Source organism: Nicotiana tomentosiformis, chromosome 2, assembly GCF_000390325.3.
Source record: "Nicotiana tomentosiformis chromosome 2, ASM39032v3, whole genome shotgun sequence".
NCBI lineage: Eukaryota > Viridiplantae > Streptophyta > Magnoliopsida > Solanales > Solanaceae > Nicotiana > Nicotiana tomentosiformis.
The window spans coordinates 32465289-32491116 of NC_090813.1; the positions used below are offsets into that span (position 1 = coordinate 32465289).

Sequence of the window (25828 nt, forward strand, 5' to 3'; positions counted from 1 at the left end):
AATCTTGCAAAAACCAAATTACAAGTTGATAACAAATGCACATTTGACCATAAAATAGATGCATCTATTAAAATCATATAATAGTAAACGGTCCACATGAAAGGTGACTGGACCCATATATTTATCACCTTTTATTCGTTCCAGAAATCAAGCGATTCAATCCCTAACCTTAACTGGTATATCATGAGAATAAGCAGCACAAGAGAATTCTTGAAGAATCTTATATTTCTTCAATATATACCAATGTAATTCTCAATTAATTTTTTCGCATCATAATTGAACCGAGATGGTCAACCGGTCATGCCAACTAATATTTATTTCATTAAACCTCTACTTTACTTGTGGCTTATGATTGCATCATCATGCTTATACTTGTGTAGTACAGATAAAAGAAAAGTCAGGTAACCTTTCATATTTACTCGGTATGATTATAGTAATATAAAGATATTCAATCTTCTTTTCATTTATAGTCTCAATATGCCAACCACTTTGGCTAATATATTTGTAAATCAAAATATTTCTTTTGAGACTTACTACAATATTAATGTTATGAACAATTTCATTCATCCGGATAGTAACAAATTAGTTCTTTTAGAGCTCTTAACTATTTTTGTACTACAAGATCTTTTATCACACCATCCATATAATGAATGTCTCCTTTACAAAGAGAATCATATCATAATAATTGTAATGTTCAAAATCATCACAAGCAAAATAATTTCTTGCTTTAATTTTGCTTTTAATAACTTTCATAAGGCATGACAAAATATATTTTGGCGTATCATATGCATGCGACCAATAATATATTCATGTAACTACACAATAATTTTCATTATCTTTCTTTGTCTCAAACCTCCCTTAGAGGTGAGTTGTAGTATTTATCCAACTATGCACAAGTACATTATTATGTATAATCTTTATCATATATATATTTTCGCATTCACTTTCAGGAATGAGTATGCAATCTCAATGTTTATCACAAGTCACATTCTCGTCAAAGAATTTCTCCCTTTTTATAATTACCATAGTGATAACTATTATTATTTTGGCCTTTCGCACGCCCACGTTCATTGGTCAACCACTTGTCTTTATTTAGACTTATCATGCACTGCTATCACATTCACTTCAAGAATGGAGCAAATCAAGTGGGACAAGCTTCATGCTTTTTCATGAAAATTACATTATTTTTCTTTAGTTATTATTATTATTATTATTATCAATATGGTGCATTAGGACTCAAACCCAATGCCTTACCCATATAAAGGCATGCTAGGCCATAATGCGTTGGAACTTGAATCCAACGTCTTTTCATCAACATAGTGCGTTGGGACAAGATATGTTAGTAAAACATGAACAAGACATGTTATGAAATAAAAGCAATTTAGTAAAACATGAACTAGAAAAGGAGATAGAAAGAAGGAAGAGATTTTCTTCTTCAATTGTGTGTATTTTCTTATCTATTACAAGGCCTTTATATAGGCATGAAAAGTGAAGAAAAATATGTCATTAAGCATAGAAATATGTCATTGAATATGTCATTAAGCATTTGAGAAGATCATGGAGGAAGAGTAGATATCCACCATAATTTAATTTTTCTTATAACAAAGATTATAAAATTAATTAAGAGATGGGGGAAACCTCAGACTGGGTAGCAGAACCAGGGGCACGATCAATATAAGCACTCCAGAACTGGACCCTTATAGCACATCTCATCACATTCTTCCAAACCTGCATATATTATATACCTTTTCATTTTCTATTCTACCTTATAAATTCAATAGAAAAGCATCACTTGAGGTTGCAAAATTCAACAAAAGACGTCTTATAACCACAGAGGGAAGCAACATATTATGGACATTCTGGAAATTTGAGTTATGAATTAATTGCTTGTGTAGACATCAAAATTTATCGGATCAAATTCATATGAAATTTGGGTAAAATCCTAAATCTAAAATACTACAAGTAGAGTCCATCAAAGTTTTCTTGGAGGCTACTCTATCTGAAACCTAACTTGGAGGTTACTCTACCTTAAATCTTAGCTTGGAGGGTACTCTACCCAAAACCCTAGCTACACCTATAAAAAGGGACCACATATTCCCTTTGAAAGCATCTCAAAATTATTCCATAAATTCATGGAATATTCACAAAGAGATCAAAGACATCAAATATTATATTTTTCAAAGCCGCTGAAGTGATCATCTGATGTTCTTCCTTTTCATGGAGATCAAATACATCCTAAGGAAGTTCGCATCATCCTACGTTCGAGAAATACGCTGGTTAAGCCGTTGAATTATGAAGAACGATCTAGAGAAAAGAATCAAGGGAACAAACAGAATTGTACCCGTATCATTTTATCAATAAAATTATGTTTCTTCATATTTATATTATGGTTGCAATTTATTTTGTATCACAAATAATTTGTTAGATTTGGTGGAGAAGTTTACGGAGATACTCCCAGTGTCTCCATAAAATTTAACTTTCTACAGCTTGTTCACCAACTAATGTCCATATCTCTTCTCTTAAGCTGGATATGTTGGAGAATAATTTACACATCATAAAATAGAAGCTTGGAACTTACATTCCTCCCATGTATCGCCATTATTATCGCACGCCTTTTTGCAAAAAACTCTCCCTACAAAAATTTGCACTTCATAAATTTTGCATTGTGGTTTCAAGCTAAATATGCATTCCAAGAAATAAACTATTAAAAGGAGGAAACAAGTAAATGAGATAGTATGTTGAAAATCTTTGCCGCAGTTTCTTCTGCCTAATGTAGTCTTAATTAGCCAAAATGCAGCAACATTCTATAACTTTGAAACTGTGAAACAGGCTTGCAATTTTCAACAGGAATGTCGTGAAGCAATTAGTAATCAATTATATCTGAATCACAAGCTAGTTGAGTTCGCCTATATTAATTCTCTAGATTCATTCAGCTCTATTGGGCCATCTTATTCCTATACAAATATCAATTTCAATGATTTAAACAAGGTATATAAAACTGTTACTCCTATTTCATAATAAGCTAAAGAAAGACATGAATTTCATAATCTTTATTGTTCATTTCTTTTCTTGAATAACTAGCTAGGCATTTCCGATGGGAAACAGTAACACAATAATGAGACCTTTACATAAAACAGCAAAATTCTTATATCCATAAACAAAGTCTTCCAAATATCATTCCAAAATAAAATATTTTTTGTTTTGTTTTGTTTGGGGGGTGGGTGGGTGGGGGGGGGGGGTGGTCCAAGAAAAAGGGTGAGCTATTAATTACAAGGAATTTGGGTGAGAGCAGAGAATTTATTGGTGCATTGTTTGTTACAAGGCGGCGTCCACTTTTGTGGAATAATTTTTCTCAGTTTTTTCTTATTTTATTGTCTAATCAAATGGGAGATAGGAACATTAATGGAAGTTTTAACGTGGAAGATGAAGTTAGAAGGAAAAACAAAGAGGAGGAATGTGAGTTAGGAAGAGGGTGGACTTAATCAAAACGTAGAAAAATAACTAGGAAAATTGATGCAGGAAATAGGGGAAATAATTAGGCGACTGATCTGTTGTGCGCCAATATTGTTATTTGTCTTGTTTTGGACATGCAAAGGTAACACTTTTCTTTGTTTTCATGTACGTTTACGTTAAACGGAGGACACGAAATATAAAAAGATGAAAAGTGAATGTAGAATTATTTGTCTTCTTTCCTTCCATTTCTTTGATCAAATCTACATGCAAGCATATATAGTGTCAAAAATGAATTAATGTATATACTCATATTTAGTTCAATAATTCTTTAATAGAATCATTTAGATACCTTAAATTATTTGACTTTTACCTTTTCTATATCTTTTAATATAATGATTTAGACATGTGATACTGAAATTGCACCTAATGATTTCAATTTCGATTTCATCAAATGTATTTTTTCTTGTTGTTTCTCCTTCTCTTCATTTGCTGGTCCACCTCTCGTTAAGAAAATTTTGGGAAAATCTTAGACTTGTGGAGTTTATACACACGCAGAGTCAACGAATCAATTTCTCAATGATCCTCCGATTCTCCTTCAATCCTCAATAAAATGTCATATGCTTTCATTCGAAATTGCCCACAACTTATTCTACTTTTCTTTTTAGTAGTTCCTTGTTTTTTCTTTACAGTCATTTAATTTGTTCATTTTTATAAGAGTAGCTCGAGAAGATATTGTATGTCATTACATTAATTTGCAAACGTGTATGAGAAAATAGATCATATAGTAAGGGTGGGCCAGGGCTGTTATTATCAATGTGATAAATGGATTACAATAATTAGACTTCAAAGTTCAAACACTCACTCATCTCTTTCACACACACACAATATATTATTGTTGGTTTCTAATTGCCCTTTTTTTAAAAGGATTTTTTCGTTCCTATACAATATTTGAAATTTATTTACCAAAATTATTCTAATTTTGTATATTACCTGTCCTAAACAAGAATTACTTACAAATTATATACATTCCACCTTAAAAGGCTCTTAATCCATTATTAGTGCCTTCAATCAAGGAACTCAATTATCTTGGCAGTAATGGATGGCAGTAACCTCAATTATCTTGCTGAGAAACAGATATTTCGCTGCTTCAAGCCCCTTTCCAAATCCCAGTGTAAAAAGAGTAAAAATTCCTTCAGGTTATTTTTGGAAATACCCTTTCTAGAGTTAGTTCTTTTGTGTACCACAATGGATGAATCAGAACCCTAAGTCTAAGAAATATCTCCTCCTTCATATTCTTAAGTTCAGAATTAACTACAGAAATCGAAAAGAAAATGAGATACAAAAAAATTCAAAAGAAATTTCGTAAACTGAAAAAAGGATTCCCACTATATGACATGGATATGTACTAAAAATATGAAGCTTCATCACCTATCAACATGTTTGCATTCCATAAATAATACGGTAATGTAGCTCATATATATATATATATATATAACTACAACAGAATATAATTTACATACAATTATAATACAACTTTACTATAATTTCGTAAGTATATTGTATGTTATGTGTTCTTCTTCTTCTTCTTCTTCGAGTTTCAGTCTGAAATTCAGCCAAAATCAAGTCTAATCTTCACCAAAACATCCTCAAAATTGAGATATAAACTCCAAACAATATTCCCAATTATTTGCAACAACACCCAATCCAAACAAATAATAGTTTTTGAAAACCCAAATTCGATTTCAAAGCTTCAAATCTTTTTAATGGCTGTCAATGGTGGAGAGTCAAACACCTTCAAAATTTATTGATTGTCAATTTTAATTTGAACACCAATTGTGCAACATGAAAGGAAATTGTTAAGTTAAAACGATTGAAATCCATTGATGAATTCCATTAAAACTTTATACAACAAGAAAGCATAAAAAAACAGAGAACATCAAATGAAGAAAAATTGGGGGAAAAACAAGTGGAGGAGAGTAGAGAGAGAGAGAGAGACATAGAGAGAAAGAGACGGAGATAGAGAGTGTGCAAGTATAAATGGATAAGGAAATAACTGATATTCTTTATTCAATTCCTAATATAAAAAGATACTCATTTAAAACTTATTTATATATAATTGATAAATTATATATGACTATGTAATTAAATTGAAACTTGAATAGAAAGGGTAATAAGGTTTTAAATAGTGTAAAATCACTTTTTAAAATATTGAATAGAGTAAACAATGAATTAGAATATCATTGATGTTCTCCTACCTGCCGGCTGCCAGGAAAGCTGGATGAAAGAACCAATATTACATAAACACCCCTCAACTTGTCCCAAAATTTTAACTGTCCGCCTTTTCTTTTTTTGGGGCTAGTGATCTATTACTTCCCTATATAATATATATATATATATACAATGTCAAAAATTTAATTATTACCCGATGAAAGATAGGTAATTTCTTTCTCTCCTGAATGATGTTATTAATAGCCAAATTTCTTATGAGAATGCTTTCTTAATCAAAGAATCTCCTTTTTTTAACTAATCCTAGTAATATGTAAGAAGAAAGAGGCAAAAAGTAGAATGAGGCCTATTTAGCTCCCGTTTGGGTATAAAATTTGAGAAGTTTTCTACTCATAAAACTTTAAATTATTTTCCAATAAAATATATGTCTAAACACAATTTCAATTTTCAAAAATTATTTTTACATCTCATCATAAAAACCTCACTTTTTGACTAAATATATATATATATATATATATATATATACAAACGCTAGCTTAGACAATTGGGTTGGCAGTGATTAAGAAATTAATAGATCTGATGTCGTGATACTGTGGTTCAAGTTGTAATACCATCCAATCCGAAATTTGAAAGGAACAAATCACCAGCTAATTAAGTGTCTACCATTAATATATTACCTCTACATTATTATACTTTCTCCGTTTTAATTTATGTGAACATGTTTGATTATGCACGAAGTTTAAAAAAATAAAGATTTTTGAAATTTGTGGTCCTAAACAAGTCAAAAAGAGATCGAGAGTATTTGTGTGATTATAAAAGTTTCTCATTAAGAGTAGAATTGTAAGTTTAAACTAAATTGTTATCAAATTTAAAAAAAAAAATTTTTTTGGAACGGAAAAAAAAAAAAAAGGTTACAAAGCAACTTACTTAAAACGTTTTCTACCTACCACGACCTTTCACCTTTATCCTTTCTCTATCCACACACCAAACCAAACTCCAATCATCATCTTCATCTTTTCTCTGCCACTTTCATTAAGATTTTTGATTTCCATAAAAAGATCAGATTTACCATTTCAGAACATTTGAATCCAACTAACGAACTCATTTTTCGATTTATCAAAAATTGATCTCGTTGATATATATATATATATAAGGATGTCTTACTATTATAACTTTGAACGAATCATGTGTTAGGATCAAAAAAATCAGGTGTCATACGGAAGCTATTAAAGCAAACCTTGAACGACGATAAATCAGATAACAAAAGAAAAATATGCTAAAATATACACAGACATTTAAGGTGGATCGGCCAATTGACTTACGTCAACACGGACGGAGATGAACAATCTACTATAATAAAAGAGAGTATAAAATATTAAGAGAACAACCTCACGAAGAAGCAAACACAAGTAACACACTAACACTTGTTCCGTAAAATTTTCCCCTAAACACGACTCTCAAACCTGATATGACTACATTATGGATGCTAGTGAATGAGAAGGGAAAATCTTTAATTTTGTAAAAGTCCAAATCTTTTCCTACAAGAAAAGAGACTCGCCATTTCCTTCTAAGAATAGGAAAACCCAATTATGGTAAACATGTTTCCCTTCCTTCGAAAGATAAAAAAAACCAGATATGATAAGAAAATGCACAACTCTTAGACACCATAGTTTGACAAAAAGTTCAGTCCAATTTGGAGAGGTCGTCCCAAAGTATTTTTGCCAAAGCCCGGAGCGTGCGTCAAACCTTTCTGTCCGAGGTCAACCTCCAAAACCAAGAGCCCATTTCAAGAATTGAAGAGACAACAAGATAAAAGAAAATATGGAACCACCAAATCACTGGTCAGACTTACCTGTGACAGAAAAGTGTTGCCAGCCATTTAAGGTGGAGTTTCAGCACTAATAGTTGAGTCTCTGGCAAGTATGGGAGCTCATATGGCATCCGGTTTTGGGCGAGTTGCTGGAGTTCATCTCAGTATCCACCATCTTAAGAGTGCTCATATTGGTGACCTTGTTTTTCCTGAGGCTGCACCAGTCAACGTTGGCAAAACTATTCATGTTTGGGAAGTTTGTCTTTGGAAGATTGATCCAAACAATGAGGAAAACAAGACTTTGATAGCATCATCAAGAGTCACCCTTAAGGCTAACATGTCTGTACCTGAAAATGCTAAAGATGCTGTTGTCAATCTCAAGAAATATGCAAAGTTATGATCAAGTTTAATTGAATTTGTTTGCAACATATTTTGATTGTTACCAAAACTGTAGATAGCTAGGCTTGCAGTAATTGAAAAATAATAGTAAATCCGATTTCCAAGAGCACAGAACAACTGATGCAGGCAAGTTTTGCTCCTACAAATACCAATCACGGGCTTCTTGAGTTCCCTGATATAACTACCCGACTGGTTATTTTGAACTGTAGCGCATCGTTCGATGATTTGAGGCCTTGAGTAGCCTCACTTCATGTTTTATGACTTGTACGCATAGTCAGAATCTAATTTTGGAAAGTTCGGAGTTGATTCGGATGGAAAATTCTCAATTCAGAAGCTTTAAGTTGGAAGAGTTGACCAAAGTTAAACTTTTGAGTACGACCTCGGAATCGGGATTTGAAGGTTCCAATAGGTTCGTATGATGATTTCGGACTTGGGCGTATGTTCGGGCTGAGTATCAAGTGGTCCGGAAGTATTTCGACGCTTATTATGGAAAGTTGGCATTTGGAAGATTTTAGAATTTTCTAAGATTGATTTGAAGTGAACTTTGATTTTATTGATGTCTGTTTGGGATTCCGAGCCTTGAAATAGGTTCGTATCATGATTTGTGACTTGCACGTAAAGTTTGGCGTCATTCCGGAATGTTTAAGTGTAATTCGGATGCGTTCCGCGAAGTTTGAAAGTTGAAAGAGATGTTTTGATCGTCGATTTATAGTTTGAATGTTGTTTGTGTAACTTGAGGCCTCGAGCAAGTTTGCATCATGTTTTGGGAATGGTTGGTATGATTTGACGGAGTCTCCGGAGTCTCGGGTGTGTTTCGGATGGGCTACGGGTCATTTTACCATGTTTGAGATGCTATTTTTGAGATCTAGTGCATCCCCCTTAGCGATCGCGAAGAATGGGCCACGATGGCGAAGAGCAAAGTGTTGTTGAATCGCGATCGCGGAAGGAAATTCGCGATCGCGTAGAAGGATTTTTTGCTGTCAGTGGTCTAACTTCGGGAGTTTATATCTTGCAATATATAAGGAATTTGAGGATGCTCCAAAAATAAAAGTTGTAGCCCTTTGAATCTAATTTTTAGAAAACTAAACCGTGTGTTATTTTGAATTTTGTAGAAAATGTTATGCCCATTATACCGATGGGTATCTGTGAAGAGGAAACAAAATTTGTACATCGCGATCGCGAGGTTTTGCCCGCGATCACGATGAAGGAAAATGATGCTGCAACTTTTGTTAATCGCGATCGCATGGATAATGACCGCGATCGCAAAGAAAGAGCCCTGGCAGGTGTATTAAGCATCTAATTTCGGGATTTTGAGCTCATTTCATCAATTTTAACTTCTTGGAGCTCATGTGGGGGGATTTGGGGTGATTCTTGAAGATCGTTTTCGCCATATATCATAAGCTATTCCTACTTATTTTGAGTTAAATACATGGGTTATATATGGATTGTAACATGAAAATTTGATAGAAATTATGGAATTGTTGGAAGAAAACCTAGAAATGGCATTTTTAGATTTTGACCACGAAATTGAGCATGGAATTAGGAATAAATTATATATTTGAGTTTGTGGTATTATGAGTAATGTTTATCTTTGAAATTTTTTAGAATTCGGGCACGTGGGCTTGAGGGTTGACTTTGTTAACTTTTCGATCGGAGTTGAGAACCATTATACATTGTTAAATTGTAAGCATTAGAGTATATTTTGATTGATTTGTACGTTATTTGACTAGTTTCGGATAGTTTGGCTTTGAGTCGAGGAGTTAGAGAGGCATTGGAGCTGGTTATGAAACTTCGGAGCGAGGTAAGTCTCCTGTATAACCTTGTGAGGGGGAAATTTTTCCGCAGATGTTATTCTTGTTATATGCTACATGTTGTAGGAGCTGCGCACATATGAGTTGACGAGTGTCCATGCGCATGCTAGAATTCCTGATTATGTCCGAGTAGACTAGGATTCACGCTATGCTTTATTTGTACTAGTTGAGTTATTCTTGCCTACTTAGTTACTTGATTTCGCGTTACGACCTGGGAGTAGGATTGTGTAGAGTGATGAACTCACTATTGTAATAAATTTTATGAGCTACTTGATTAGCCGCGGAATAATTGTGCTTCCCTTACGAATTTCTCTCGTGTTGTGCGCTTTCATCAAAAAGCTTCTTTAAATTTCATAACTCACACGTATATTCGTGAGTAAGGTAAAGAACCCGTTAAAGCTTCTTATTCTAATGGGATCGGGTCGTTCGCCTCGGCAGGATTATGTACCACACTCTTATGGGATCGGGCCATTCGCCTCGGAAGTATCATATTCTTATGGGATCGGGCCGTTCGCCTCAGCAGTATCATATTCTTATGGGACGGGCCGTTTGCCTCGGCAGTATCATATTCTTATGGGATCGGGTGGTTCGCCTCAGCAGTATCATGTATCACATTCTTATGGTATCAGGTCGTTCACCTCGCCATTTCTATAAAACACTCCTATGGGATCGGGTCGTTCACCTCGGCAACTTCATGAAACACTCTTATGGGATTGGGTCGTTCGTCTCGGCAGAATCGTGCGTAATATTTGACAAGAAGCCAGCGTATCCGTGAGTTTTCCTGATTTGAGTTGTGACGACCTATCTGGTGGGGACCATTTTATATATATACTCCAGTTGATGAGGTATCCGATAATTAAGAGCTAGTGTTTACCGTTCAGAGGAGGATCGTACCACGTACCTATATTTTCTTACGCTGTTTATTTACCATGCTTCATACTTACTTACTTTCTATTGTACTTGATTTATTGGACCATTAGTAAGTGTCGATGTCGACCCTTCATCATTACTTCTTCGGGGTTAGGCTAGATACTTACTGGGTACGGATTTGCGTACTCATGCTACTCTTCTGCACTTATTGTGCATGTATATATTTCTAGGTGGTCTTTAGGGCATAAGGGCGCGGGTATTGCGGGGACTTTACGGTGAGCTGCATCCTATGTGACGATCCGCAGCATACAAAGTCTCCATCAGAATTATTTACATTTTCCTATCTTACTTGTATTCCAGACAGATATTGTATTGTTATTGTACCTTCTAGTAGATGCTCATGCACTTGTGACACCGGGTTTTGGAGGTGTTCTAGAATTGTTATGAATTGTTTTACATTGACACACTTTTACTTATTATTTTTAATTAAACTGTACGTAACTACGATTTATTTTAATGCACTGACCTCTCTATCTAAATAAAATTCATGATCTTTAAAATAATAAAATGAATAATTAAGCGTTGGCTTGCCTAACGTGATGTTAGGCCAAAATATTATACTTTTAACACATTACTCGCCCTATATTTTGTTGGTTTAGTGAGTTATTGTGCAACAATTACGCTAAATTATATTATTTTATGTGTAGGAATATCAGAATGAATCATCGAATGAAAGTTGCACAAAACGTGGACAAAAAATGCAAGAAAAGATCCAAAAGCATCAAGTACCCAAATCGTGCTACAGACCAGGCTTTGCGCGGTCTATAGCCAGGTTGATCGTGCTATAGACCAGGCTTCGCAAGGTCTATAGCTAAGTCGATCGCGCTATAGACCAGGCTTCGCGAGGTCTATAGCCTGGTCTACGGCGCTATAGACCAGGCTTCGCGAGGTCAATAGCCAGGTCGACCTAAGGAGGCAAGAACACACTAGGAGCAAGACAATGATTTCTTCTATGAGTTTTTCACTTCCTTCTTCCTATTTTCATTATTGGTTATGAATTCTAGTATTGTAGTTTTGTATACTTTTATGAATAGCTAATTTTTTATCTAGAGTTTTGATAGATACTTTTGTAGGATAAATTATTGTTATATTTTTATATAATTAAGCCGTTGGATTTCTCCACTTGTTCAACTACGTGTTTATTGTTGTTGATTGAATGACCATCATTTAACTGTGCCTATTTAGTGTGTATATTTCTCGAGAGAGATTTCACATTTAGGTAGTTGTTGAACTACATCACTCCTAACGTATGTGAGAGATCAACACGGAGGGTTTAAAGGTGGGATTAGAGATAACGAAACCTTGGTGCGATCGTAGTGAGCAGTGAATTAGTGCCATCTAGCATAGTTCGAGAGAATACATCTAGTAAATTGTGGTAGTTGCTCGAGAGAGAGCTACGACACCCAAAGTACTCACGATCGGTAGAAAATACTTAGGCGAAATTATAAAAGGCATAGCGGGAAGGATTCCGACAATTGGGAAAATCATAACTCTAGACCTCCTTAGTCTTGTCTCAATCTTCATCCTTGTTAGTTGATAATATTACTGCTTTTATAATAGTTGTTAGTTAATTAGTTAGAAATAAATATTATAATCTTTATAATTAGGAAATTGTTTGGACTTGTGTTTCTTTGCAATATTGAACAACTGTAGCTAAGCCTTAGTTCTCTATGGGATTCGACTCCGGACTTGTAAATCAGACTATATTTGCAACTACCACTTAGTCCTTTTTATAAGGCATAGTTGAGCGTGATCAAATTTTGGCGCCGTTGCCGGGGAACTAACGGTGTAGCTGTATGTGTACATATTGCTAGGTTTCAAGTTTGAACTTTTATATTTGTTTTCTTGTATTTGATTTTTTTAATTTTTATTTTACTTGTTAATTTGAGAAATATGGCATTGTGGAATTATGGGAGTTTTGATGTTGGTAATTCTACTATTGACCTTCCTTGTGTGTATTGTGGAGCAAACCACATGTGGCAAAATTGTCAAAATATTCCCGAGAGTGAGTTATGTGCACCAATTGGTCCACACTTTCATGGTTGTGCTTATATTTCTTATCTTCCCCCAACCCCTTACTTTGATAGTTCTTCTTTTTCTTGTGAAGTTAATAGGAACAAAGAACCCAGGGATGATGACCTGAAAGAGATCAAGGATATGCTAAGGTGACTTGTGGAACAAAATAATGAGAAACAACTGCACATATAAAGGCAAGATGCTACTATTCGCAACTTGGAGGCACAAGTGAGTCAACTAGTTGAAATATTTAATGCTCAACAAGCCAATATTATGGATAGTAGCCAAAAAGAGCATGAATTAGATACCAAAATTGAGGTTCTAATGGAGAAGGTCAGAGTAGAACACCAACAATCAATCAAACTAGAATTTGAGGATGTTGATGTTGTAGAAGAGATACTAGAGTCAACAAAGGATATTGAGGATACATATTTAGTTGACTCTAGTGTCATTGGTGTTGAGGATGTAGATAGTCCCAATGTTCATGTAGTTGAGCGCATTGGTCCACACTCCAAGTATTTTTCCACATTATGTTTGGATGATGATATAGAAATAGAGTCATCTGATCCACTTGAGGAGTCAAGGAATGAGGAACAAGGTGACTACATTCTGGAATTCTTCTTGCCAGAAAGTCGGGATTACACACCTCATCTAAAGGCCAAGAAGTGCAGAATAATACATTGTTTCCTTAGGCCAGTTAGATTCGTTCCACCACCCCAGGAGTATAATCATAAGCTTGGAGCAAAACTTGGGGTCCAATTCATAAGTTCGAAGTGGAGAGAAAAGTGGTAAAGTTGATTCACACCGTGCCACGACATTAAATTAAGCGCTTGTTGGGAGGCAACCCAGCTTTACTGCCTTCTTTTCTTTTCTTTTCTTTTATTTTTAAATTGTATTATTTTTGTAGTGTCGATTTTTGATTTTCTAGGAGCATGAAAAGCAAAGCTATTGGAAGGATGCAACAACAAACCAGATGGTTGGAACTAAGTGTGAGGTACCCGCACGAAGGACCAAGCCTGGGTGAAGTCTGAGTACCCCATGAGCTGCTAATGTTTCGGCCTTTGGCCTACTAGGGAGTTTCTTTTACCCTCTTATTATTTATAGTGTGTATTGGGGACAATGCACAATTTTAAGTGTGAGGTGAGGAGATTTTTTGGGTGACTTTCTATGCTATTTTAGTTGTGTTAGTTTAATTGAATAATGCTTTTTTAGAAAAATGAAAAAAGATTGGACTTTTCCCGACGATGGATATCCTAGACAATTTTCTTGAGGGTTTAAATTCTGATAAAAAAAAATCCAAAAATATTTCTTTTATTTTTGTAGGTAATAATAATCCCTCGTAGTTTTTCTTTGTGCTTCGGTTTTTTTTCATGGGATGTAGTTTGAACCGGGTCGTAGCTTTTATTTTTATTTTTAGAGTAGATTAAGATTTAGGGAATAAAAGAAGGAAGATAAAATTTTTAGGCGTCCTTTTGACTTGTTTGATAGTAGCATATTTAGGCTCTAGCATGTGTATTACCTTCCCTATGGTTTGAAGTTGCTTATGATGCCTTGTTGAGTTAGATAGCATGTTTATTAACGCCTATATCTTATTTTCTTGGCTTGTGTCACTTTGTGCTTAATGCTTAATATTTTGTGGCTCCGTGAATACTTGTAATTGTTTGAGAATTGAAATGGAACCATCCTTAGTAAGTCATGTTCCATGTGAGGTGAGAAATTGTATAGTCTGTGTCATTACATTAGAGTCTAGAACTTGCCCGGCATGTGAGTGGAAGCGACATTTTAGGTTTTTCTCGGTTTGAAAAATAATATTAGGCTTTCTTTGATTTGTTAGAGCTTAATGCTTACCACAATAAAAATTATCCCTAGTCAACCCTTTTGAGCCTATAAACTTTTATTTGGCAACCACATTACAAGCCTATACCCCTTTGTTCTTAATTATCATTGTTTTGATCCTTTTACCTCTTAAAGCACTTTAATTGTAAAATGAGCGGTAAAAGAAGTAAAGATAAAACTTGGATGGCTTTTGAGTGGAACCAATGAAAGAAAGAAAGGTGCACTTGTATTGTAAGGAATACACCACTAGCAGGAAGAGTAGAAAAAAATTATTGTTGAAAAGAAAAACAATTATGTAGCAAAGGAAAATAAGTATATTTTGTCCTTTCTAGTGTGTATAAATTAATGTGGTGCTTAAAGAAAGAGAAAATATTTTTGGGGGTGATAATGTTTGTGAAATTGAAGTGGATTGAAAAATTTGCGCTTAAAATTTATTATGTGATGTGTTAAAGTGCTTGGGAGGATGAACCACTAATCCAAAATATATCTTACCCTTCCCTTAGGCCACATTACATTCATAAAAAGTCCTAATTGATTTTAGCTCGATCAAGCCTACATTAGTAGAGGTTTACATAATGGGCAAGCCTATAGTACTTTGTGCATGCATGTGACTTCTTTGTGAGAGTGAGAGCTTTATTTGATATGTGTGAGTCCTTAAAATATATTTGAGCATTTGATTCGAATGTGTGGATTCAACTTACTCACTTATTCTTGTTGTGAGGGCACATGATTTCGCAAGGGATAAGTGACGTTATTAGATTTCTCTATGATGATTAATGTCCGATCCATGAATGCATTGTGATATTTAGTCGGTTTGTGAGGTTAGGATTGTTATAAACATGTTGTGTTTTTTGTTGAATAAATTTTTGAAGTATGGCATAAAGTAAAGGGAAGTATGAAGGCATATGCTAAAGTTTAATTGTTGCTATCAACCATAGTCATAGGTATGGTGTGCTTCAGTTGTGCTAAAAAAATAATAAAAGTGCTCTAGGAATTGTAGTTGACTCAAGGAGGGGCAACGTTTAAGTGTGGGGTGGTGATGTTAGGCCAAAATGCTATACTTTTAGCACATTACTCACCCTATATTTTGTTGGTTTAGTGAGTTATTATGCGACAATTGCGCTAAATTGTGTTGTTTTATGTGTAGGAACATCGGAATGAAAATGAAAGTTGCACAAAACGTGGACAAAAAATGCAAGAAAAGAGCCAAAAGCATCAAGTACCAAAACCGTGCTACAGACCAGGCTTTGTGAGGTCTATAGCTAGGTTGATCGTGCTATAGACCAGGCTTCGCGAGATCTATAGCCAGGTCGACCGTGCTATAGACTAGGCTTCACGAGGTCTATAGCTAGGTTGACCGTGCTATAGACCAGGCTTTGCGAGGTCTATTGCCTGGTCGACCGCGCTATAGACCAAGCTTCGCAAGGTCTATAGACAGGTCGACCGTGCTATAGACCAGGCTTCGCAAGGTCTATAGATAGGTCGACCGCGCTACAGACTAGGCTTCGTAAGGTCTATAGCACGGTAATTAAAGGTGGCGGGTTAAAAGACCCAAACCCTAATTTGGACTGGGGGATTGACATAAATTCTCCCCAAACGAGTTATTCTAGGGTTGGACACGATTTTGGAGAAGAAAAAGGCTGCCAAGCACAGGGAGAGCCATTTTTAAGGTAGATTCAACAAAAAAGGACGTTTTTGGAGATGAGATTTCGACCTAAGGAGGCAAGAACACACCAAGAGCAAGGCAGAGATTTCTTCTATGAGTTTTTCACTTACTTTTTCCTATTTTTATTATTGGTTATGAATTCTAGTATTATAGTTTTGCATACTATTATGAATAGCTAATTTGTTATCTAGAGTTTTGATAGAACCTTTTGTAGGATATATTCTTGTTATGTTTTTATATAATTGAGCAGTTGGATTTTTTCACTTGTTCAATTACGTATTTATTGTTGTTGATTGAATGGACATCATTTAACTGTGCCTATTTAGTATGTATATTGCTCGAGAGAGAGTACACATTTAGATAGTTGTTGAACAACATCACTCCTAACGTAGGTGAGAGATCAATACGGAGGGTTTAAAGGTGGGATTAGAGATAACAAAACTTTGGTGCGATCGTAGTGAGCAGTGAATTAGTGCCAGCTAGCGTAGTTCGAGGGAATACGTCTAGTAAATTATGGTAGTTGCTCGAGAGAGAGCTACGACACCCGAAGTACTCACGATCGGTAGAGAATACTTAGGTGAAATACTTAATCCAACAAAATATAGGGCGAGTAATGTGCTAAAAGTATAGTATTTTGGCCTAACATCAACGATGTTGGGTGCCATCACATCCTCTAGTCGATTTTGGGTCGTGACACCTGATAAACAAGATGCTTTCTTCTATAGGTTGCAAATAATTCTTACTTCTAGAGATTCAATGCACAATGTCCCAAGAAATATTGAAGCAAGACGGCGTATCGCCTTCTTCAATAACTCTGTTGTTATGAACATGCCCCACGTAGAGAAGATGATGGCTTTTAGTGTCTTGACCCCTTACTATGATGAGGAAGTTCTGTTTGGCAAAAAAAGTCTTAGGAGGACAAATAAAGATGGAGTATCCACCATATTTTACCTGCATAGGATTTATGAAGATGAGTGGGCAAACTTCACAGAGAGAATGCGTACAGAAGGAATGCGGGATGAGAATGAGATATGGACACTGCTGATACCCAATTTTGCCCTCATATTTTATAAATATCATATATACTTTTAAAATATCATTTTTGCATCATCACCAATTTACAAGAGTCATATAAGGACTTTCAGTAATTGTTCATAATGTTTAAGGCTATAAAATTGATTTTCTCTTGCATTTAAATTGTTCAAATATTTATTAATTATTCTTTCAAATTATTTTGTGATGACTTAATCATTCAAATTTATTATCTACACCCACATGTATGTATTATAATATTCTACTTCATTTTATATAATTACATTTGTATTTTTCGAGCTTACACAATTTCACAATAATAGCCTATACTCTACAATTAATGCAATTATCATTTTATTTAAGGTCAAAATAATTTTTTCATATTTTTATAATCTTCAACTATTATTTTAAAGTATTAAGTTTCATAAATAATATTTTTTATATTTTATTTAACTATTTTATTAAATTATTTTCCCTTAATTTCTTGTATTTAAAATCCAACCCAATCCTAAGCCCATTTTTCGGGCCAAATTAATGGCCCAAGTAGCCCAAACCTCAGCCCAATAACCCCTAACCCAAATTAATGGCCCAAGTACCCCAAACCTCATCCCAATACCAGCGACCCTTTACCCTATACCCGTCCGCTAACCCGATCAGCCACTCACTAAATCCTGGTCGTTGATCTCAAAGATCAACGGCCCACATCCTCCCCCTTATTATTATTACCCAAACCCCTGAAACCCTAACCCATTACCTCCCAAACGACCACCTCAAAATACTCTCAACTCCCCCTCTCTTCTAAGAAACCCTAGTAGCCGCCTCCCCTAATCTTCTCCGATTCCGACCTAAAATATGCAATCATTCTGTGATTCACTTACCTTATTCGTAATACCTCGCTATTATGTACGTGTCTATGGAATTACTCGAGTACTTGCTCGATTTTGGTAAGTATGACCTATTGAGATCAGACTAGATCGACTTTGATCTATGAATATGAGACTTATTAATAATGATTTAAATGAGCTTAAAGTCATGATATTACTATATATGATGTTTGGATATGAAATATAAAGTTTGGGAAAAATCGGATTTAAGTTGCGAAAAAATCGACTAAGGATTTGCCTTGTTACAGAGCTTTTTGAGCAATGAATTTTGTGTGCTATATGGGTTTTTTTTGGGGACATATTATATACCAAATTGAATATCTATGAGTCTAGTTTTCAACGCATTAAACTGTTCATCTATACGACATTAGAATAGAGAGATATCTGCATTTTGTGAAACTGCACAAGCAGCTCGGTTGGGACCCACTTGAGATGGCCACCGACCCTACGTCTTTTAAAAGTTGTTTCGGCCTCATTTCGGGTCATTTCTCACCCAAATTTCGTCCAAACGCTCTCCAAAACTCTCCCTAACATATCCCAAGATCCCAAGAACCAAACTCAAGGGAATACTCAAATCATCATCAAAGGTGTTAAAGACTACAAGAGAATGTTTTTATGATGTTGTGGTGTGATTGAGGGCTATTGTGAGCTAAGTTGAGATATGGTTTCGAGTTTTAGCTACTGTCCAAGGTATGTATAATATATTCTTGATTGTGCCTAAGGTTAATCTTGTGTTTGTTGTGTTGTTTGAGTGAAAAACCATAAGATAGCACTTGAAAGAACATGGGATATGGTTGTCGTTTTTGGTTGGACTGTTTTGTGGCTAAATATATGATTTGTGGTAGCTGGAAATTATGATAAATAATTTGATAATGTTGTGTCTGCTGTTGTTAATCTTTTCTAGGTGTTAATTAAGTTGATTGAAGAAGAAAAGATGAAAAATAAGTTATAGACGATAAAAATTAAGGTGCTAGACGTATGAGGTTGTTTTGGAAGGCATTTTGTGGATGTTTTGAACTAGAAATAATATAGTACATTTAAGTATGATGTTCTGAAGGTTGTAAACTAATTTATGGAATAAGAGTTGGATTCAATTTATATTTTGTTATGAGTAAAAACGAGCTTGCCGCTCAATATGATTGTTAAGATAATCGGAGAAACTCATATTGGATTATATTGTTGTTCTTGCTATTGTTGGTTATAGTTATTTTTGTTGGGCTATTGATGACCCTTAGTGGTCTTTGGGATGTATTAGAAATAGGGGAGTTGCTACCCAATTTTCCTTAAGCCATACGACTAGCCAAATACGATTGTACGACATTATATGTTAACGGAAATATCATTTCACTTATTGTAGATGCAAGAAGTTGTGTTGAGCTTGGTTGAGTAATAAGGAAGAGATCATACAGGTATGTTAAGGCTATCCCTTCTTTCCTTTTGGCATGATCCATATGATACAAACAAAACGAGCAAACGCGAAACTTTCACAAATGACTATATTCTTAGAAGTACTAGGGGTGCCTATGTTGTTGATTCCCCATGTGTACTATTATTATATCCTTTGTTCATGGATCTCAGAAAATACGTAAGTTGATAAAGTTTATTTCATGATATTAACCGAAGGCATATTGATCTTATGACATCCCGAGAGATATTATTTACTTACTTCTTAGGCATTGTATTCATTTATACATGTACATTGACTCATGACCAGATGGCGTTATATACACGTATATTAAATGTATATGGGATATGGGGAAAGATTATGGCGTTATATACGCACCACCACCTGATCAGCTGGTCTACGTTGATGATTTCTCCCACAGAGGCCGGGATGATATGATGGGATGCCCTCAAAGGCTTAATGATGTTATGTACGCACATTCCTATGCATGATGTGACATTTATATGCATATGCATGACATTATAAATGTTTCATGATTCACAGAGCTATTCAGACTTACAGGTTGAGTTCTTTACTCCATGTTTCTTTCATGTCTTTTATATACTGCTTTCGTGCCTTACATACTCGGTACTTTATTTGTACTGACGTCCCTTTTTCCCGGGGATGCTGTGTTTCATGCCCACAGGTTCTGATAGACAGGTTGAGAGTCCTCCTAGTAGGCTATCAGCTCAGCAGAAGGTGTTGGTGCACTCCACTTGCTCCGGAGTTGCATATCTGGTCAGTATGATTTTGTAAGGCCCCGTTAAAATTTCCTAATAATTTAAGATTTTAAAGTGCGCCAACGGTATTTGGGAATAACGTGTTCGACTATTAAAGGAGACTCATGTGATAGAACCACATTATTTTGAAATGAAAAATATGTGTTTAAGGTATGTTTAAGGAAAGCTCAAAGTTCGGTATGTTGGCTAAACTTCTTTCCTAGAATTGAATTCCATAATGTTCTTGTAAGTCCCGAGTTATCCTTCATAAATTAACTATTCCGAATAAGCTTTGTGTTGAAAGGTATATGCTCAAAATGTATTCCGGATGATCTTATCATATGATGTTATCCTTCGGGAATGTGTTCAAAGCATGAGTTGGATATAAAAATATTATGACTCCAAGTAGTGTTTCAAGTGAAGGCTATTATGCCAAATTATGTAAGAAGTCTCAATGTGCCTAAAACTCTTAATTGCTCATAGGTGTACTAAAAGTCGTAATTAATGATTCTTTGTTATCGATAATCTATAAAGATGCTTGAAAATGAAAGTATGGAATATAATATACGGCCACCATGCCATGAATGAAGAATAATATGTATGGCAAAAAGGGAGCCAATGAAATAATAATGTTGTAAGTAATTGAAAGTACTAATGAAATGATAGTATGAACATGAAATGTGGTTGTTTGCCTAAATAAGAATTATGAGGTGTTGTATGTCCCAATGGTTTCAACTATAGTTGTATGCTTCTGAAATAATGTATGTAAATGACTTCGATGTTAAGTCCTCAAGAATCATGAACTTAGATAATGACCTCAATATGTCAAGTGAGTGAATAACAAGATGAAAGGGAGATGTCCTATGATAAATGATGATGAACCTTAAGAAAAGAAATTGGGCTCATGTGCCATTGAAATTGACTTATTGATTCACCATGTATGTGCTAATGTAATGTGCTATGTTTCTCCATGATGAGCATGAACATGAAGTGCTCCAATGATCCGGGAACTTACGGCCTTAATGTAATGTTAATCATGTCGCTTTGAGTTTATATATGGTTATATGCATAATGATGTGCATGAACCCTATGGACGGTCTATGAAACACATAGGTATATATGTGTATGAACCCTATGGACGGTCTATGAAACACATAGGTATATTATGTTATGAAATCTTGTGTGTTATGAAATCCTGTGGACGGTCTATAAAACACATCGGTATAATGTGTTATGAAATCCTGTGGACGGTATATGAAACGCATAGGTATATTGTGTTATGAAATCCTGTGGACGGTCTATGAAACGCATAGGTATATTGTGTTATGAAATCCTGTGGACGGTCTATGAAACACATATGTATATTGTGTTATGAAATCCTATGGACGGTCTATGAAACGCATAGGTATAGATGTTATGAAATCCTATGGACGGTCTATGAAACGCATATGTATATTATGTTATGAAATCCTGTGGACGGTCTATGAAATACATAGGTATATTATATTATGAAATCCTGTGGACGGTCTATGAAACGCATAGGTATATTGTGTTATGAAATCCTGTAGACGGTCTATGAAACACATAGGTATATTGTGTTATGAAATCTTGTGGATGGTCTATGAAACGCACAAGTGTATTGTGTAAGTAAACACTGTGAACGGTCTATGAAACGCACATATGTATTGTGTAAGTAAATACTGTGAACGGTCTATAAAATGCACATGTGTATTGTATGATATATGTGAATCCTATGAACGGTCCATGAGACGCATAGGTGTATTGTCTATGGAATCCTATGAACGGTCTATGAAATACATAAGTGTTTAATATGACATGTGAACATTAAGGACGGTCTATGAAATGTATATGTGTAAAATAAGAAAAGGATATGGACGGTTTAGTGAGACACGTCGTTAATGCAGACATTACGTGCCATTTCCATTGGCCTTGTTTGAACATGTTGTTTCAATTACTTTGTACTATGTATTCCACGCATAGTTCATATGGCTCAGTTAATCCTAAACGAAATTTAAAATGATGTACTTCATCAAATTTAAAATGATGTACTTCATATGACTCTTATTTGAATTACCAGAATTTCATATGTTGTTCTGTTTTCCTTACACGCGAGTACTATTCCACATGTACTCACGTCCCTTCTGCCGGGGGCGCTGCATCTTTTAATGGATGCAAGTATACTTCTACTGGATGATTTGGATATTTGGTAGGGATCTTTTGCGCATCAGATTATGGTGATCCCGCTATAATTCCAGTGGATATTCGAGTCTAGTTGGTTTTATGTACTTAGGTATCTATTGTCATAGAAGCTCCATGTACACTGTGGGTCAGGTATTTAAGTTTTTAAGTTTCGTCATGTATTTATGTTCACAGATATTTATGAAGCTATGTACCCATCACGAGAGAAAAAGAAAAGAAAAAAAAATATTTATGGGCCATTGAGCCAAATGTATTCAAATATGAAAGTAATGATTTAATTATGTTTTGATAAATCATGCATGAGTTATGATGAGAAGTTGATGTAACGTAGGCTTGCTCGACTGAGTTCACTCGGTTGAGCGCCGGTCGCGCTCCTCGAATTCAGGGCGTGACAGATTTGGACATGTATTGATTGGTATGGCGGGGCCATATCTCGAACTTTATGACATTTATGTACTCGTAGAGGCTTGTAGATAGATGTCATGTATATGGATACTTGTATGGCCTTGTTGGCCTATGTTTTGAGTATACAAATGATCATCTTGGCCTTATAGGCCCGTATGTCGCATGCATAAGCTTCTATATCATATTGGGTCATCCCATGTCAAGTATTCTCTTATGTTTAATTTTAGTTATCTCATGATGGCCTTTTCGGTTCATTTACCCATGATAGTATGATAAGAAGGATACGTTACGTTGGTACTTGGTTGAGTTAGGCACTGGGTGCATGTCGCGGCCCTACGGTTTGGGTCGTGACAAGCATTCCCCTTCACACTCAAAGATGATGCAAAGCACTGGCTTCGCAGCTTGCCTAATGGATTGATTAGAATATGAGATGAGATGACCAGAAAATTTCTTGACAAATATTTTTTATCAGCTAAGATGGGTAAGTTTAGAAGAGAAATCCATAACTTCTGCCAAAACGAGACCGAAACTATGTTTGAAGCTTGGGAGAGGTTTGAGGAGATAGTACAAAAATGTCAACATAGCAGAATTGAACTCTGGATGCAACTCCAGGATTTTTGGGACGGATTGACACCAGCCTCACGCAGAACATTGAGAAATGCAGCTGGAGGTCCATTGATAAAGAAGACTCCAGAAGAGATAGTCACAATTCTAGATGAGTTATTTGAGGATGCAAATCAGTGGCCCTCTAAAATTGCTGAAAGAAGAAGATCAACTAGTGTTTACCAAGTTGACGCTAACACATCGGTGCATGTACATCTTGATGCCATGGCCAAGGAAATAAGGAAGCTGATCTTAGCTTCAATACACAGTGAGTCCCATGCAGCATGCCACATATGTGGAAGAGGACACCCTACTCATGAGTGTCAAGCCTCAATTGAGGAAGTTAATGCTATCGGGAATTATAACTTCAATGCAATGGGTCAGAAGCACCCCGATATTTCATAGAGTTCATCTGGGGGTACGACAAACGCATAGCAACAAAACAATCCTAGATTTCAAGGAGCTTCTGGTTTTGGGAATCAGCCGAGGCCGCAGTTCCAACTTCAACATTCCACTCAGCCTGGCTAGAAGATCTAATAAAGTCCTTTATTGTCAAGACAGATGAGAGATTAGATGCTCATGGGGCAGCTATCAAAGAACTTGGCACTGGTTTGCGAAATTTGGAGAAGCAAGTGGGGCAAATTGCAATTGTATTGTCCGAGAGAATCTCAAGCACTCTACCAGTTGACACTAAAAGAAACCCCAAAGAAACGATAAATGCTGTGACCTTGAGAATCGGACAAGTGTTGAAAGATACCATTCCGGTCCAAAAAGAGAGTGTACCTGAAAAGAAATTGGGGAGCAGCTGAAAAATGAAGTTGATAAGGAGAAGAAAGGTAAGAAAAGAGCTGAGAAAAAGAAGAAGGAGGAAACTTCAAGAATGGAGGAATCTAATGAGAGCGAGCATATGCCTGCTTTACCCTTTTCCCAAAAGTTATATAGAGAAAGGCTGGACAAGCAGTTTGAGAGATTCTTAGAGATGTTGAGACAGGTTAATGTAAACTTGCCATTCACATAAGTTCTCTCACAAATGTCAGCTTATGTCAAATTCTTGAAGGAGATCCTTATAAAGAAAAGAAAGATCAAGGAGACATCAGTAGTTAAGCGCAGTACAATCTTGCAAAACAAACTCCCACAAAAGTGTGGATATCTAGGGAGTTTTACTATACCTTGCTCGTTAGGCACTCTTAATTTTGATAAATCTTTGTGTGATTCTGGTGCCTTTATTAATTTAATGCTTTTTTCTATTTATAGGAAATTGGGGAATGAGCTTGGAGAGATAAGGTATGCAACAATATCTTTGCAGTTGACCGACTAAACAACTTTGATACCTGAGGGGATAGTTGAAGATGTTTTAGTTCGGGTAGATAAGTTCGTCTTTCCTGTAGATTTCATAGTGATGAATATGGAGGAGAACAAGGAGATACTCCTAATATTAGGAAGACCATTCTTACCAACGGGTAGAGCAAGTTTAGATATACATGATAGAAAACTCATGTATAGAGTGGGTGAAGAGACTGTAACGTTCGAGATGAATGTAGAGACGGGGTGAAAAAGGAGAATCCAGCTGCAAGTGTAGAGTGGAGAGTGAAAATCTTGAAAGAGAAGGTCCTAATTATTGAGAAAGACAATTGTGGGGGTGTACCCCAAGAAGGATGAGAAGAAGATGTCTGCGTGGATGTGTGCACTAGTTCAGGCACGAAGAATGGAGCCCGACTTTGACTCAGACCCGGACTAGAGATTCAGGAAAGTTTTCTCTACCTTATGCTTTTAATTGTGTATCATGGGGACATGCCACAACTTAAAGTGTGGGGTGGGGGATATCTGTATGTATGTATGTATGTATGTATATTAGTCTTAGTTTTTGTTTGTTAGTTTTATTACTTTGATAGAAGAAAAAAAATTAAAATCATAAAAAATTTAAAATTTTCGATTTTTTCCGACGATGGATATCATTCGATGGGTTTCTTGAGGGATTAAAGTCAAAAGAAAGGAAAGATTTTCTCTTGTTAGGTAGTGTATTAATTCCCCCTTGGTTTTTCTTTGTTGCTGTGGTTCTTTTCCAAGGGTTTTGTTTGAACCGGGTGTAGTTAGTTTTTATTTTTATTAGAAATAGGAAACCTTGTGCTATGATTTGAATTGGAAGCAGTATATCGTGACTCTATCATGCTTTGAGAATAGTGAGTGCTTTAGTTGTGACACTTAGGCTCAGTTTTTAACTCTTGTATAAGTACCTTAAACTGTATGATCTTAACTTAGCTTAACTGCTTTGACTAGAGTGTCTTGATAGTCCAATCTTGAAAGAGTTATATGCCACGTGTGTGTGAGAATTTGTATTATTATGTACATTGTATTTGATATCTAGAACTTTCCA

At 35.5% G+C, this 25828-nt stretch overlaps 1 protein-coding gene and 1 long non-coding RNA gene across 2 annotated transcripts; one reads left to right on the forward strand and one right to left on the reverse strand.

Moving 5' to 3' along the window:
• Nucleotides 1–1597: 1597 nt before the first annotated feature.
• LOC108944549 (uncharacterized) lies at nt 1598–3519 on the reverse strand. Its single transcript, XR_001968610.3, has 3 exons — nt 3272–3519; nt 2579–2632; nt 1598–1728 (listed from the first exon to the last, which is right to left on the reverse strand). It is a non-coding gene; the product is annotated as an uncharacterized lncRNA (long non-coding RNA).
• A 19863-nt stretch (nt 3520–23382) lies between these two features.
• LOC138904578 (uncharacterized) lies at nt 23383–24918 on the forward strand. Its single transcript, XM_070193085.1, has 6 exons — nt 23383–23833; nt 23938–24176; nt 24260–24445; nt 24512–24594; nt 24709–24738; nt 24843–24918. The coding sequence occupies exons 1-6, from the start codon at nt 23383–23385 to the stop codon at nt 24916–24918; spliced, it is 1065 nt and encodes a 354-aa protein (XP_070049186.1).
• The last annotated feature ends 910 nt before the right edge of the window (nt 24919–25828 follow it).